Source organism: Dryobates pubescens, chromosome 6 (genome assembly GCF_014839835.1).
Source record: "Dryobates pubescens isolate bDryPub1 chromosome 6, bDryPub1.pri, whole genome shotgun sequence".
Lineage (NCBI taxonomy): Eukaryota > Metazoa > Chordata > Aves > Piciformes > Picidae > Dryobates > Dryobates pubescens.
In genome coordinates, this window is record NC_071617.1 from 28,532,013 (window position 1) to 28,549,274 (window position 17,262).

The 17,262-nt window shown below is 38.3% G+C and overlaps 1 protein-coding gene across 4 annotated transcripts in view; it reads left to right on the forward strand.

The window, feature by feature from the left end:
* Positions 1 to 17,262, forward strand: part of SMOC2 (SPARC related modular calcium binding 2) — a 134,220-nt gene that overhangs the window by 29,954 nt on the left and 87,004 nt on the right. For all 4 annotated transcript variants that reach the window (XM_054162805.1, XM_054162806.1, XM_054162807.1 and 1 more), the window contains exon 2: positions 16,123 to 16,294. In XM_054162805.1, coding sequence (XP_054018780.1) covers positions 16,123 to 16,294 — 172 coding nt within the window. The remainder of the gene's footprint in view (positions 1 to 16,122; positions 16,295 to 17,262) is intronic.

The window sequence follows — 17,262 nt, forward strand, 5'->3', positions numbered from 1 at the left end:
CTATATAATAAATAATATAATCCACTAAGGGAACAAGAGGGAAAACAGTGAGGCCCATGCATACTATATCAGCTAGAAGAAACTGGTACATCAGAAAGCTCTGGGCAAGATCATAATTAGATCTACAAGTTCTTCAGCACAGTATTAGGTCTTAGCTAAGGAACATGCAAATCCTGATACTTCCTTTTAAGTTACCATTCAAGTTTTTGAGTGAGGCAAAGAGGAGCAATCATAGATCACCTCCCCTTGAGAAGAGCAGTATTTCAAAGCTTGCCGACAGTGTAAATCCTTTAAAGAACTGCAGGGATTTTTTGTGTGTACATAAATGACATGACTAGTTAAAGACTTCTGAGAACGTAAGTAAAATTCTGCAGCAGCTATCATTTCTTCTTTCACCTCTTAAAGCTGCTTAAACAAATATAGAAAAAGCAAGTGTGTTTCAACTATTTTTTATCATATCCACAATATATCATATATGATTCATCAGAAGTGGATCATATTCAAACTGTATATTCTCTAAGGCAATCCAAGTTAGGGCCTAAAAATGCTTAAATTATAGTGTTCGTTGCTGAGAATCATATTTCCCCCAGAGTTACCACTCAATGTCTCAATGTCTCTACTGGAATTTTATATGTGCTGGACAGTAGATACTTTATTGAATCCATCTCCTTTCTATTGGCAGCACCACGTCAGCTGCTTCTTTATCTCAAGTCTAAGATTCAGCTTAAACCCTCTTATTTGTTCACAGTATTTCTGCAGGGATTGTAAGATGTAGTCTTAAAATTCAATGGATCAATTTATTCATAGCTTTTTTCTCTGATATAAACAGTTTTCTGTCACTTCCAAAGTTTAAGTAATAAGTTTAATATTTTCTGGGTGTGACTTTACTATAAACAAGGTCAAGTTCTTAATTATATGCTTGTGCAGGGTTATGTCATCCTTACTGAAAGTGCTGACAAGATTTTTAGGCTTAGAAATGGGAAGAAGACAGATGACTATTTAGTGATGGAAAGAAATGTTTTTTGAAGCTGCATATGCAATACAGGTACCTTATGAAAACTCTCTAGATTTGTTTGCAGTTTCTTAGGGTGTTCTGTGGACATGAAAACATGGCATTGTGTTTCATTTCCGTCTGCACAAGGCAGTTATGCTTTTGAGCTAAGGAGAAAGGAATCATATGATAAATGGAGCTTTCTGTGCCTCTTTGTATTTGCCTTTTCTCAAAGGCTGCAACTGGAACACTGTTGCAAGAAACAAATTTTGACTGGACTTACGTAAGCAGTAAGAGTGAACTGTTCTTTATCATATTAATTTTGGTTGACTCATGTCAGTTCACCTCCCAAAACCAGTGATGGTTGGTTAAGATTATGTCCAAACCAGTCATAAATTACCAATGAATCAGTAACAGAATATTTTGGGCTGCTATACAAATACATCTCTTGCTCCATAGTTAGTTAGCTTGGATCCCCTTGTAGTTCAACATATTTTACAAAAACAAAACATTTTGAACTTCAAGCAGAGTCCAGTTTCCTTAATAAAACTTTTAGTGAAAAGAGGGCAAAGCATTTAGCCAATTTACATCTTCATTCCTCTTAGAGCAGCTAACAAACATAAATCTTGCATTGTCTATGTTCAAGGCTTTCCACTGTCATTTATTTTTGATTATCTGATAGATGCTGTGGTATTAAAAGCATGGCATGCAGCAGATGAATCATGATATCAACTCCTTGTTGGGCTACTTGTCTCTGCTTTTCCAGCTGGGAGAAGATTGAAGTACTTGGGTATGGAAGCCATGCTAAGGAATATATTCATTTTGGTTGGAGTATTTTCTATTTTTCTTAGGTAAACTTGTAATTTTAATGAAAGATTTCTGCTGAGAAGCACCATGGCATAGCTTTTAAACATGGTAAGAAGCAATGTTAAGAAAACCCTTGAAAAACAGATCCCTGCCTTAAAAGCATCAGTTTGCTATAGAAATATTGAAGTATCATATCTATTTGGTTTTGATGGACATGTTAACCATGCTGTCATTTTTATTGAAATGTCTGACAGTGATTTCGAAGAATATAAACACTGAAGTGTTCCTAAACCTGAAAATGTATAACTAAATGAAAGCTGTGCTCAGCTGTCACAGAAATCCAAATAATCCATGCTGACAATAAATAACTGAAACTCAAATTTTTGGCTGTTTTCAGGTCTTGTGGCTTTGGTACTTATTTAATGTTTTGCTCTTACATTGCATTTTTCATTTTTTCATGTTTTTTTAAGTAGGTCTGGTTCTTTTAAGGAAGAAATATGTGAGGTATATTCTTACAATCTAAATGTATTCATTCCTCTATTCTTCTATGTGCAAAACTGGGGGAAAACTCTGAGACCTTGAATTCAGGACAATGTTGTTCAAAGCTTGAGAGAATCAAAGGCAGGCAGAGCCAAAACAGCTCAGGCCATACTTTCCTCTTGGAACATCATCCTAGATCCCATTAAAAATGACCTTCAACAAAGACCTGTCAGTTTTGAAGGATTCATACAGTTTCTATTGCTGTGTCCTTAACTTGTTAGTGAGTTGAGCCTTTTTCAGCCATGACTAAAATTTTTTTGTAGGAAAGAACATTTGGAAGGATGATGCATGTGGTTAAAAAAAAATGGAATGAGTTTCTGGAGTTTTGGGTTTAGTTCCCAGCGTTGCCACAGACTTCCTCTGTGACTTTGAACAAGCCACCACATCTCTGTGACTAAATTCACTGGTTGTAAACTGATTCCAGGGGAATTTCTCATCTTTAAAGGCAAGTTGTGAGGACAGCGTGTGTTTAGATATCAACTGCAGTTGCAGAGGACTTAGATTTTTAACTTTTTAAGACATATGAATCCAAACAATTATTTAAAGATCTGGCAATTTTCTATGTATTGCCTCAATAGTGGGGAAATGCCACTACGTTGTGACATAAAGCAAATGGAGTAATTTGTGTCAGCCATCTGTGGTACTTTGGCACCTCTTTCTGTCCGTCAGCTTCACAGCTGAACATACTTCCCCACACAGGAGCCCGAGTCTAAGCCAGTGACGGCAAAACCTGTGGCAAATTTGTTAGAATCAGCTAATGATACTACTCTGAAGAAGTTGTAGCTAGAGCTCTGATGTAGCTTTTAGGAGTGGGTCTGGCCCCCAGTGAGAGGTGGCTAGGGTTATCAGTCCAGCGGATGACATCCAAAAGGTCACATAGCAGACTGCAGAAGGACAGAAGAATAACTTAGTCTGGATATCCAAGACAAGGAGCCTGAAAAATCTTGTTCATCTAGTCCAAGCCATTTTCATGGCTGAATGTGTTTAGAATTACTTTTATCCGAATTATCTAGTTTACTTTTGAATGTGGTCAAGCACTGTCCACGGACAGCATCAGTAACTTACGGTGGGCAGCTTGTAATTGTGCTTAGACTCTGGTGAACCTCTTCCTACAGAGAAGGAGGTGAGTGAGCAATTACCCTTAGGACAGTCACTTAATGCTGCTTCTCCTCAGGCAGCAGCACAAGGGAAAGTGAGAATGCCTCATCATCTGCTGTAGCATCTTCTTTTCCTCCTCTCTGTGAAACAGAGGGCTGGGAGCAAAGACTAAGCTTCAGGAAAAAATAAATTACTTCACTATTTATTTTCTTTCTCCTATGCTGATGAAACTTTGTTGAAATTAGCCATCTTGCTGCTTGTTGTCCAGGCCACTACAAGAAAGAAACAAAGCTGTGGCTACAGTTGCTCTGCTTGAGTTCACAAGTGCAAAAAGAAGAAGAAGAAAAACCATAATTTGCAAGACCCAGGTCCCAGAATCCGTGAAAGACAGAAACTTCTACACCTGGGAGGAAGCAGATGTGGAATTAGTGTGATGGGTGTCTGTTAGAAGGGGATGGTCTCTGTTAAATATTCTTCCAAATGCAATAATCTGTACAAAACCATATGAAGGAGCTATTTTCCACAGTGAAATAGGAAAATATTTCATAGGTGTCACCCCTGACTGGTGTCAGTCAGTTCCAGTGCATATAAACCATATCTGTAATGTGGAGTAATGATATGATTCCCTGATTTTTCTAGTATGACTAGAATACTCAAATAGAAATTATTGCAGCCACAAGTATAAGATACTGCATCAGAGACTTTGAACCCCAGAAATCTTCATTCTTGGGTTGTAGAAATATGATACTTAAACAAGTTCTTGGTATGAGCCAGAACTTCATGGACTTCTTTTCTTCCATTTCGAGGGGTACAAGAAAGTCTGATTAAAATTAAGTACCTGCTCTTTAGAACTCTGCAGCTGTCATCTGTTGTATTTTCAAACTACTGGAAGAGTTTTCTTATTAATACAGAATGTCTAAGCTTCAAGTGTGTAAGAATTGATTCCAATTGCATCTTATTACAAAAAAATCTGTGATATGGTTTATTTTTATTAAAGAATCCCAATTTGCTGACATAATCTTGCTTTGCATGTTCTCAGTTTAGAAACAGCATTGGATTCTTATATTTCTGGTTTGCAGTAGTCTCTTCTATTTTTGACTCTTCAGCCAGAATGTAGGATGTGTGATCGTCATTACACTTTTTTTGGTGTAATGCCTGATATGGTGGGGTCTTTGGTCATTGAACTCAAATGGAAACTCCGCAAATTCTGCTCCAGTAGGTTTCTTATTCCTAACAATTCCTTTCTCTATTGGAAAATGTCACATATAACAGCCCACAGTGGAAAGAAATTAATAAATTGTACTTCTAGTAAGACAATTCGTTAATCTGGTATTACTGGGTAATCTGTTACAACAGATTTAAGCATTACTGATAAGATAGTGTGTAGAAGGCAAAAAACAGCAAGAAAAAATGTGTTCTGCTACAAAGAGCCCAGAGGACACTTAAAATCTGATACAAAACTTCTTGGTGGTTTTTTGTTTGAATTTTTTTTTGTTTGGTTTTTTTGTTTCCTGGTAAATTGCCTGATTTTCATCATGGATTGCTGACTGCTCCTACCCACTTCTAGATGCACACAAAATTTTGGTTTTCATATTGAAGGATTTTTCTTTCACAAAAGTCCTCATAAAAATGACAAATAAATGACTTCCTAATGACTTTTGTTTCCTTGAAAAAGAATGGTTTAAATTAAAACAAAAATGGTTTTGCCCAGCATACAAACAAACATACAAGAGTGCCATGGAACTCCAAAGCTGGGAGGAAGTCAAAAGGCTAGTGCTAGTGATTTCAGAAAACCACAGCCTGGTTCTTGTGTCCCTATGGAAAGTGTTATTTTTATTTTTTCCTCTTATTTTTTTTTTTTTCTCACTAGACGGACTTGTTAAATGTTTGTATATTCCAAATGTGTACTATTTAACTTTTTTCTTTTAGCATGATTTCTCTTTTTTAAAGATGACAGTATTTAAACCTAGCAACATGTTGTTTTAAGGGCAACAGTTTAACCAGAGCAAAATCTGCCTCCCAGATTCAGCTGCCTGCCTTACTTCCCAAATACTTTGTTCTGAAGAAGCTGATGGCAGTGATAAATGTAAGAGAGTTGGAGCTCTGCAGTTATTGTCAGCAAGTTAGCTTTATGGCTTGGGGATTAGACCTTTGATGTCTTATCAAATTTCTGCTCTGCATGAATCAGTTGCTTACTTGATGTAAATTATAAAAAGAAATGTTCTGTTGTGATATTTTCTCATACTGTGTCTTCGTCATTTGAGATGCCCTCCGTGTTCTTTAGTTCCCCAGGAAGAGCAGGCAACCAGCCATATGGAGAGTGGCCAGTTGTCAGCTGATCATGATAGGCATTAAATAGAGCCGCACAGAAACTCAGATATAGAAAAGCCCTGTTTAGTTGAGCCTTTCTGTCCCCCCCACAAAGGGAGATTGTTCCATACAAGCCTGCAACACATCGAGTACTGTTTTGCTTCAGCTTTTGAGGGGGTCCCCTTATACCTTTAATAAATTATTTCCTTTTCATTGAGGTAAGAGCTTCTGTCTTGGTTTAACACAATCTGCTCTAACAAGCAAGCCCTTTTGCCCCTAACCTGTATCCCCAAAGATGAGGAAGGAAAGTAACACAAAAAGCCCTGGGTTGAGATAAAGAGAGAGTTTAATGGAGATAACACAATGTACAATTACATTAGCCTGTTTTCAGCAAAAGCAGCAGCAGCAGAAGACAGTGATAAAATGACTCCCCCAAACCCACAGCCAGCCCAGTGGAAAAGAGCAAGATCCCCAACATTGGAAACTGGAAGCAGCAACTGGAAACAATCTGAACTACAAGCCCCATGATACTTTTCTCCAGCCAGCACTTTTGTGTTAAAGCTGGCATGACATCAGTGTGGTATTGAATACTCATCAGCAGATTCAATTGGCCAAACTCAAGACATCTTTTTATCAAGTTGTCTTTTTACATCCCCCAATGTAATTACCACTGAATTGGTATGGAGAGATGGAGGCTGCTTGAACATGTGTCAGGAGAAAGAGCAGAGCTGAGCTGGAAAGGAGGTCAGCCTCTCATGATTCCAGGGAGCAACATGACTGGCAATACCTGACCCAGGAGATGACTGAGACCATATAGAAGCTCATTTTCAGTGTTTTGCACATCCTATGTGCTGTATGAGGGGATGAGAAGGTTTCTGGCCTTCATGACAGAGATTCAAACTAATGCTTCTTACTTTGAGTAAATCAGTACTCTAAGAGTTATTGTTTTAAGATAGCTGAGATACTTTAAGGGTGTGTGTTGATATCCTTTAATCCCAAAATAAAACCCTCAAATACAGAAATGTTGACCTGGTTTAGATTTTATTTACATTTTAAAATAGCTTTTCACCATTTTAGAAGCCAAAATATTTTTTATGTGAGCAGCCTTTGAACAAGATTAAAAAGTAAAGCATGTCTATTTTCCCAGACCATAACTGTGGTTAGTAAAATCACCAACCAGGCAGTTTAGCTGTGTGTGAGGAAACTGGCTAACAAGAGAGTTGTTCTAGCCCACTTGTATTCTGAAAGTTGGGTCAGCACTCATGAAAAGCTTAAGTAAACTAGAGGATCATTCAATACATAGACAATGCATCCCACTGTTTCTTTGTTTGTTTTCTCTCTTTGTGACTTCTGGCAGCTGAGAAGAAACATTATAAATGACAGCAACCCGCCAAAGAAAAGATTATGAATAACAATACCACAAGAATGAAAGGCATAAAGTTACTAGTAACTGGGGGGAAATGCAGAACACTGGGTGCATGACACATGAAACTAAGTGGATTAGAGTGCATGCAGAACAAAATACCTTAAGATCAGAAACTTTTTCAATTTGAGTTTCACTCTAAATTTATTATAGATTGGCTTGTCATTGGTAACCCAAGGGTCTTATTTCTGTAGGTGTTTTTTGACTCTGGCAAATCTCTATACTTTGCTGGTAATAGTAGCAAAGAGTAGAAACCAAGAGAAGTAAATGCCATTGGACAAAGAGAAAGTAAAGTTACATATTTACTCAACAAATACAATGGCTGGGATCTTTCTAATTAGCAGTTGTGCATACATACAAAGGATACCGTCTTCCTGATAAGAGTTTTGCTTTACCGCATTTTTAACAGTTCTGCTTTCAGGACTATACTTGACTGTCATGCTTTCTATCCCAATCTACAGTTCAGATTTCAGGAGACACATGCAGCAAGCTGATACTCTAGTTTGGATACCATTTAACTTCCTTGATGGTGCAAAATTAAAGAATCCATCTGTTTATGTTAAGATGGATTTCAAAGTATCTATATTAAAAATGATGGTCAAGATTGTTTTGATCCCAGAAAAGCGAAGTAAATGATGTTTTGGAAGGAAGAATGAGGAATACTGATTTTTTTGTGTGTGAACAGGGAAAAATGAATTTTCAATAACAAATATTCACCTTTAGATACCCGAGATAACCTTATAGATGATCTCACTTGTCTACTTACTTGTGTGGCAGTGGAATATAATAATGGAAAGATTCTGATTTACACCAAGAATCTTTACCATTGAGAAGAGACACACACATTCTAGCTCATCAGAATAGCACCTGATTAGTTCTTTGTGTGATGGGTTTCAGTGTAAATTCCTCAATACAAGCCTAACCTTGTCCTGTATATATAGACAAAGAAAGAGGTCATAATTTGAAGAAGGCAGCTCTGGGCTTGTCCCAGAGCTGTCATGAAGGACTGCTTTTCTTCAGTAGGAAAGCATAAGGTGAACCAATCTGTTAAAGCTATCTGAAGTATAGCAATTATGCAGACTTGTCATTTTCAAGGTATCTTCTGGTACTATCCTAAATAACTCCATGGAAAAGATGAGGAGAACTTAATTTTCTATACATTTCAGCACTGGGATTGAGTGCTTTTGTGTGGCATTGGGATAAGAGTAGAGTTTATTCTCTAAACATACCTTATTTTTCATTCCTTGGTAGAAAAGCAATGAAATAAATAGTGGAAAAAAACACACCTTCTTTTTAAAATTTTTTTAGTGAAGTGGATTAATTGTGACAAACTAGCTGATTAGAGTGCTTTCTAAACAGCCTGTACCATGTCGATATTTACACATCATTGAATAGCACCAGGCACCAGTACAGACAAAGGGTCATCCAGCTGGAAAGCAGCTCCGTAGAGAAAGACCTTGCAGTCCTAGTGGGCAGCAAGCTATCCATGGGCCAGCAATGTGCCCTTGTGGCCAAGAGGACCAACAGCATGCTGGGGTGCATTAAAAAAAGTGTGTCCAGCAGGTTAGGGAGGTTCTCCTCTCCCTGTGCTATGCTCTGGTGAGACCACACATGGAATACTGTGTCCAGTTTTGGGCTCCCCAGTTCAAGAGAGACAGAGATCCGCTGGATAGAGTCCAACAAAGAGCTGTGAGGATGACTGTGGGACTTGAACATCTCTCCTATGAAGAACGACTGAGAGACCTGGGGCCATTTAGTCTGCAGGGTGGGTGTCCAGATAAAGGTGCCAGTGTCTTTTCAGTGGTTCCCAGTGATAGGACAAGAAATAACAGGTTCAAGCAAGAACATGGGATATTTCATCTCAATGTGAAGAGACACTTCTTTATGGTGAGGGTGATGGAGCACTTGAACAGGCTGCCTGGAGAGGTTGTGAACTCACCTTCTCTGAAGACTCTCAAAACTAGCTTGGATGCGTTCCTGAGTGGCTTGCCCTAGGTGATCCTGCTTTGTCAGTGGAATTGGACTTGATGAAGTCTGGCTGTCCCTTGCAAATCCCAACATTCTGTGATTCTGTGATTCTGAGATTATAGCCTTCATGTGTGGATAGATATATACACACATATGTATTACTATTTTCTAACTCATTTTTTGTTGTAGACTAACACAGAGGACAAAATATTTCTAGCTTGGAGATTTCCATATCTGCCCTTCAGGCAAGTATCAGACAGAAACAGCATAGATACATAAATCACTGTAATTCAACACATTTTTCAACAGTGCAAAGCCCTAAGCACAGAGCCACGTTAGAGCATGTTGCTCCATAGCTTGCTCGCAGTTCACCTATGCCAGCAGCGTGGAAGTCAGACCATTCTATTCAGTATCTTACAGTAAGCAGATGCAGGATAAAGAAATTGCCTTTCAAAACTACAGTCTGCATTAGGCTTTTCAAAGCAAACCAGTAATGTCCGGCACACATCTTTTCTGCTTGTTTTTCCAGCTTTTTTTTTACCCTAAGCAGGTATCATTCTCCTGTTATGCAAGCAGACTTGAACTTCACTTTAGATTCTGAAGCAGTAATTTCACATGGTCAGAGGGAAAGTATTTATGTCAGTTCTAAGAAATCTGCAAAATGCAACAGAACAAAAACCTGTTATCAGTGTGCTTAAATACCTTGTGTCAGTGGAGGGTATATAGATCCAGTGGAAACTGAAGATAGGTTGAAAATTTCTCATGAACAGTCCAAATGCATGAACCTGAATTTCTTCTGATTTCCTAGTGTATGGACTGCAACCTAATCTCATAGAAGAGGGTGGAGCTTGTCTTCGGAGTCAGAGAAGAAGCAGTTTCAGGGTCTTCAGCTGTAGTAGGAAAATTTACATTAGAGCAAAGTAAACATAAGTTCAGGATAGTTATGAGTTATGCTTTGTGTGCAGCCTGTTTGTGTGAATTATATCTCTATAAGACTGCAACTAAATTTTCTTAGATTTTAGCTGAACCAAATTGCACAAAGACAATAAACCAAGACGTTATGGAACACTCCTCTGCCTTGCTCAGATTAGCCAGAGAATGGCCTCTGACCAAAGACACTATATTGTGAAATGTAGAGTTTTGTGTATCTGTTTAAAAGGCTGTGAGCTAGATTCAATAACTAAATTTTGTGCTTCATCATAAATGCATCTACTGTCAGCTTTTTCTCCAATGGAGAGAGATGTCTGCACTCCTCATGACAAGACTGTAAGAGTGGTGTCAACCCTTCTACTTTCTTGCACGAACAGTTTGATGTATCTAGTTGATGATTCTCTAGTAAGGCACTATTTTCTCCCAGTATATTCTGTGATCTGCTTAAGTGGAAGGAAAGTTGATCTCTGTGAATGTGGTTTCACAGATGGTTTCTTCTGAAGACCTTTTCTTGCCTGGCTGTGAAAAAAGACATGTGATGGCAGGATGTAGACCAGAAAGCATGACACTGAATCCCTGCATGAAAATGAAGTGTGTAAGGTAAAGACAAGATACATGTTATGCCATAACAGTGAACAAGTTTATGAACATGTTATGTGGTTTAACAGCACAGTAAAGAAACCATCAAATGCTTACTCTTAGGTACTGGAAAAACTTTCTCATGAACTGCAATATGATGCTTATGGTTGAGGAAATAAGCATCCTGCCAGTTCATAGCTCAAATGTGGGATCAGTGACAAAAACAACACTGAAAGATAAAAGCACGGCGGAAAACAGAGCAGAAATAATTTTCCCCAGTATAAGCAAGGCTTCAAGTATTTACTACTACATACTCTGACAATACCTCTGCTACCAAACTCCAGCAACAGAGGAAAGATCGCTAGGACTGCCAGCAATATAGGGAGACACATTTCAATCAGAGTTAAGAGGCCTTGGTGTGTGAGATGATGAAGAAAATTACTGGAAATGGATGATGTCTGAAACACATGACAGTAAATAATATTTAATCAGTACTTATATCTGTCAAGTGGCACATGGAGTTTATAGGGACTTTTGTATTATCAACTGAGGTAAACTTAAGACATTTGTCTTCTTTGGTCCATTTATCCTCCTTTATTCTCAGAAATACTACATGAGAACTGAAATCAGGATCTAATATAGAATAGCAGGCCCCTTGGAAATGTTGTAAATTGTAACGCATTGTAAATGCTGAAATAAGTTTGTAAACATTTTTCATTGTATTAAAATATAAAGCAGAAGATAAGTTAAACAGCTCCAGTTCAGTGGTCGTGCCTGTTAATCTGTATCATAAATTCAAATTTGTAATATAAAACAATTTTCTGAAACTTGACTAGGCTGGTTTCTATGTTACTAGGGCCAGGAGCACCTCTCTGTTAAAAGTGGTTTGTTTTTAAATAGGGTTTCACCGTAATTGTCCAGTTTTTGCTGTTCCTCATAATACTTCCACCTCAGGTGGATCAGCTATTGTTGGCTTAATCTACAAGCATTTGACAGAAATGCTGCTTTAAGCTTGTCTCCCAGTGAATCTCTTGTTTATAGAATGCCAGATTTATTTCTTAACTGAACTTAAAAGACAGAAACAGGTGAGCCAGTATTCAGTGTGAGTCACCTTCCGGTCCATCTAGAACAATGTACTATACTGTTTTAAAGAAAAGAATATTTTCACAGGCAAGTACAGCTCTAAGATGTGCATCAGTATGATCCCAGTTTTTGTGTAACTGACTCAGCTTGTTCCTGTTTAAACAAATAGAAAATTCCATGAGAAATCCCAAAGCTCTTGTTTGTTTCAGCATTTCTGTTTTGACATACTTATCAATTTGCTTGGCTATGTGGGAGCAAGCAATGCTGATTTGGGCTTATATCATTTTATGCTGCTATAGTAAAAGATAACAACTGTATTTTCCAAATGTCAATCACACTTTCTATCTTTTTCTAAAAGTACATTTGCTAATCTTGCTTTTTGCTATCTTTTTTCACAGTTGCTTGCCTTTTTGTCCTTCCTGCTCTTAAATCCCTCAGTTACAAGAATGGTAGAGATTGTTTAAATGTGCAACCCAAATTCTCCAGTGAGGTTTGGCTAACCAACAAGTTATTCAAGTGGTTTTGTCTCCTGGGTATGTTTTCTTCCTCTACTTTTCAAGGTTGCGTGAAGATCCTTGAACCTGTAATTTACTCTAACCTCCTCTAAGACTTTGGAATAATAAAATTCTTAAATAAAACTCTTTGGATAAATGCCTTCTACAATATATTTTAATCTGTGAACTATCATGCTCTCAAGGGAATGGATTTTATTCCTCAGATGATTAAGAGGATTTTCTGTCCACTGTGTTACTGTGGGTTGTCCACTGTGGTCTGGCATAACCATCTTAACTCCTGCAACAACTCAAAACAGAAAGATGAGAGAAGTTCTGGGAGAAGAATGGGACAGAGCCTAAATTGTTGCTGTGTGTAAACTTTTTCTAGTGCCTGGATTAAATGTCTTGATTTCCTGCATGAGTTTCTGTGGGTCGCAGGACCTTTCTGAGCTTCTGAAAAACAGTTCTCTGCTCAACAGGGGATGGTGCTTATACATGTGAAAAGGTTTCCCTCGGATCCTTACTCGACAGAAGAGGAAGAGAGAGACCACTAGACTTGCTAGAACCAAATCCAAAAGTGAATTGTGAGGCAGAGTAGGGGGTTGGATCCAGTTTTTATGTCAGAGGCCCCATGCAGTCCATTTTTCCTAGAAAAGCCCTTTTAAGAAATTCTACCTGTGCCTGTGGCCAGAGTCCTGCAGGTGCCTCCCAGGAAAAAAAGGGGGCTCAGAATACCTTACCTGGGTATGCTTGGGATGATTCGAACATCTATATGACAACACCTTGCACTGAAGCTCATCAGGACACCCAAGCAGGCCCTGGAGACAGCATAATTTGGAGATTGATTAGAATCACAGCAGCCTTTCTTCATTGTTGCTCATTTTGCAGGTAAAGGGAGATGATTTAATTTTTTATCCCTTCCCACTCACAGCTCAGCTAATTATTAATTACAGAAGGATCTGTAAAATAATACTGAAATGAGGAAAAAAGGAACATTTCCACTGTAGACCTATATAGCTAAAGTCCAAGAAGAAAGGTTTGGGGTTTGTGTGTAATTTGTGAGCAATTCGCTTCTGAAGCTAATTATTGTTTAAGATGAAAATTTATTTTAAAATGTCAGGAAAAGGATTCTTTCATTTTTATGTTGCCATGCCATTAAAATATAAAAAATCTGGTCAAAATTCAACTATATGACTTATTATTTTAAAGTGGCACCTTTAAGATTGGGTCTCCATTTTCAGACATACTTTCCAGAAGCACGTCTCTATTTCCTCACATTAAGGGATAGGAAATGCAAATAGACCACAGTTTAAGTATGAAGATTATGGAGATTTATGACTCTTTTTATACACTCTTTTTCGGTGTGTGTAATAAAATGCAGGGTATGTATACATAGCAAATGTTTCCTGACATCTTTTTAGCTTGTACAACTCTTTGCTGCTCAGACACTACTCTTCTTTTTCTTGCAATTTTCCTCCTAGCAGCCTCAGTTTCGAATCTGAAGTTCAAAATCTTCTGTACCTGAGGTTTATGATTATGAAGTAGCAACAAAGAAACCAGTGCTTTGTTTGAGTGGTGACCTTTTCTCAAATGTCTTCTAATGCTTAGGAGGACTATCTTTCAGTAACTGTATGCCTTGCTTAATTTTGAGCTTATTCAGAGACACCAGAAGGATAAAGAAAATCATTTGAGGACTTAATGAGTTAATCTTCTCACTAGTACTTTCTTTTCAGAATCTCAGAAGAGAAAATAATATTTTTGGGTTAGACTGATTTTGGATGGCATGCAGCAGCATCAGAACCAGTTAGTTTTTGTCAACATGTTTCACGGTGAGCAGTTCCTGCTTTCCACTGTGCCAAGGACAATGCTGTATACATGAGCTTTTCCTGCAGTATTGGAGCTGGAGGGCTGAACAATTAGACCAGGTTCTATGTAACTTCATGCCACAACTAGAAAGGGAAGGCTCTATTGAAATTCAGAATGGAAGCAACCTAAATTACTTCTGTCAGCCTACTGACTGACTTCTGGAGGTGATTGAATTTCTGAGAGAATGTGTGATGCAATGGACATAATTGTCAGCATTTGAGTAGCAGGGGTCTTGCAGGGGTTTTCAATGTGAGAAGAAGATGTGAAGTACCCTGTCCCAGTCCATAAAAAAATGCTGTAGCCCACAAGTGACCCACACTGGTGCAGGGACAGCTCCCAGACACCATGGTCCATGGGCATCCGATACCGGGGCATGGATACTTACGAGGGTTTGTAGTCATGGCCAGCACGTGCAGGGGCTCAGACCATGCTCAAAAACAGCACTCAGAAGTTTTTATTGATTGATAACAAATTTAATAATTTTATCTGGTTCAAAACAGGTTTACATACAGCACATAGCCTGGCTCAGATTTTCATCTTTCTGCTCTCCCATAGCAGGATACTTTGGAATCACAACTGAGACTCCTAGAATCATTTAGGTTGGAAAAGACCTTGAAGATCATTGATTCAGACTGTAAACCTCACAGTTCCAAGTCTACCACTAAATTATGTCCCTAAGCACCACATCTACAAGTCTTTTAAATTCCTCCAGAGATGGTGACTCAACCACTTCCCTAGGCAGCCTGTTCCAATGATTCATAACCCTTTCAGTGAAGAAATAATTCCTAATATCTGATCTAAACCTCTCTTGGTGCAACTTGAGTCTGTTTCCTCTCATCCTATCATTTGTACTTGGAAAAAGAGACCAAAACCAACCTCCCTCCTTTCAGGTATCTGTAGGCAGTCTGTAGACAGGCCTCCCATCAGCCTCCTTTTCTCTAAACAACCCCAGTTCCCTTGGACATTTCTCATAAGACTTGCTTCAATTCTGTTGCCCTTCTCTGGGCACACTCCAGCACCTCAATGTCCGTGTGGTGAGGGGCCCAAAACTGAACACAGCATTTGGGATGTGTCCACATCAGTACAGATTACAAGGGGATAATCAGTTTCCTAGTCCCACTGGCCACATTATTGCTGATAGATGCCAGGATGCTGTTGGTGTTCTTGGCCACCTGGGAACACTATTGACTTATGTTCTGTCATCTAGCAACCAATATCCCCAGGTCCTTTTCTGTGGGGCGACTTTCCAACCACTCTTCCCCAAGCCTCTACTGTTGCATGGGATTGTTATGACTCAAGTATAGAACTCTGTAATTTGTGTTATAAAAATGGTCTCAATGGAAAAACTGCAAGCTTGGCCTGTATTTTTATGGGCAAGCATATGCAGAAATACAAATATTTCTGTTAAATATATCTAAAATGTCAGGGTTTTTTGAGGAGTGTTTAGTTTTTGAATATGAGTGTTGCAAGAATAAATTATTTGTTGTGTTTCATGAGGTGCTTCACCAGAATCTCCTTGCTCATTTTCTCTTCTGACCTTTTGTGCTGAGGCCATTGGAGTTATGGTTATAATTTTAGATGAGTTTTGATATTAAAAATCTTATTTGGATCTTAGAACAGACTTTTCAGCATTTTATTGTAGACTAGTTAATGCATAGCTAATAAAATAGTCTCCATTGCCATCTCAAATTTGCTGTGAAGAACATTTCTGCCATCACCGTTTTTGCTCTAAAGAGTCCAAGCCACTGTTTTCAGCTTCATAATGCTTGAGGGAGATTCAGAGATTTCCTGATTGTGATGGTGGATTTAGTGTATTTTACGGAAATATTGTAATCACTACCGTTACAAAACAGCAGCTGAATAACCCCAGATACGATGAAACAGCTCGTATTTGAATAGGCTGGAAAGAGAGAGTTTTCTTTTCATTTTTGGGTAATATTTGTATATCTTCCCTGGGGAAGGGGATCATAAAACAGTTTCCACAAGGGAATAGAATACCTACAGCATTAATTTTTTTTTTTTTTTTTTTCTAGTTTTTGAGAGTTGACCAAGACAAAGACAGAGAATGCAGCCTGGACTGTGCAGGTTCCCCACAGAAATCACTCTGTGCATCTGATGGAAGAACTTTTCTATCACGCTGTGAATTTCAACGAGCAAAATGCAAAGACCCTCAGTTGGAAATTGCCTACCGGGGGAACTGCAAAGGTAAACAAATCTTGACTTTAATGAAAAATAATAGACTTAAGGGTCTGTGTGTTGAAAACTAGGAGTGATATACATGAAGAGTTTCCTAAAAGCAAGTAGCCTGAAATCCTTTTTGTTAATCCTATAATAATATGCTACATAAAGATAACACTTATCTATTATCATATGCAAAAATATTACTCTTCACCCATTTACACTACAGGAAGTCACTATTAAGGAAATTGTAAGGTCAGGTCCTTGTTCTGAAGGACCATATCATTCGCTGGTGGACTTGTAAAGGCATAGCCTGAAACTGTCACAAATTCTAAAAAATGTTATCTCTTACTGTCTCTTGTCTACTAGAGTTTGCTATTTTGAGTCAGAGGTGGTCAAATTCAGTCTTGTGCTTCCTAACTGCAACCATTTATTGAGTGACAAAAAAAGAAGAGGGGACAAAAAAAGAAAAATGTAATATTTTGAGCCCTCAGAAGCCTATCTTGCCTACACCATCCCCTGTTTTACTTCTGATCCCTGTTTAGAGAAACTGTGCCACATGCAACCCTAGTACTTCAGTTCCAATAAGTATAAAGTATTCAGTTAAATCTTTTCACTTTTAGTTGTCTAGTGCTAGAGAGCACAGCTCCTTGCTGAAGTGTAAGTTGACTCCAAACAGCTCTTCCTTCTAAATGTAAGAATAGCAGTGGCTGTAAAGATTTACTTTCCCTTGCTCTCTGTCCAAAAGAGAGGGGTGAGGGGAACAGAGAAAACCCCTGGGACCACACCAATTCAATCTCTTTGAGGCAATTTTCCGCATCATCTCTCTCCAGAAAACCTCTGAAGCATCAAGACTGCTTCAAAGAGACATTCTATCTCATCTTCTGCCTAGATGAAACAATATACTCATTCTTCAGCTCTTTCATTATAAGCCATTGTATTAGCTGATGGATCTATTTACTTTTGTGAACAAGGACAGAATAATGAAGCTACCT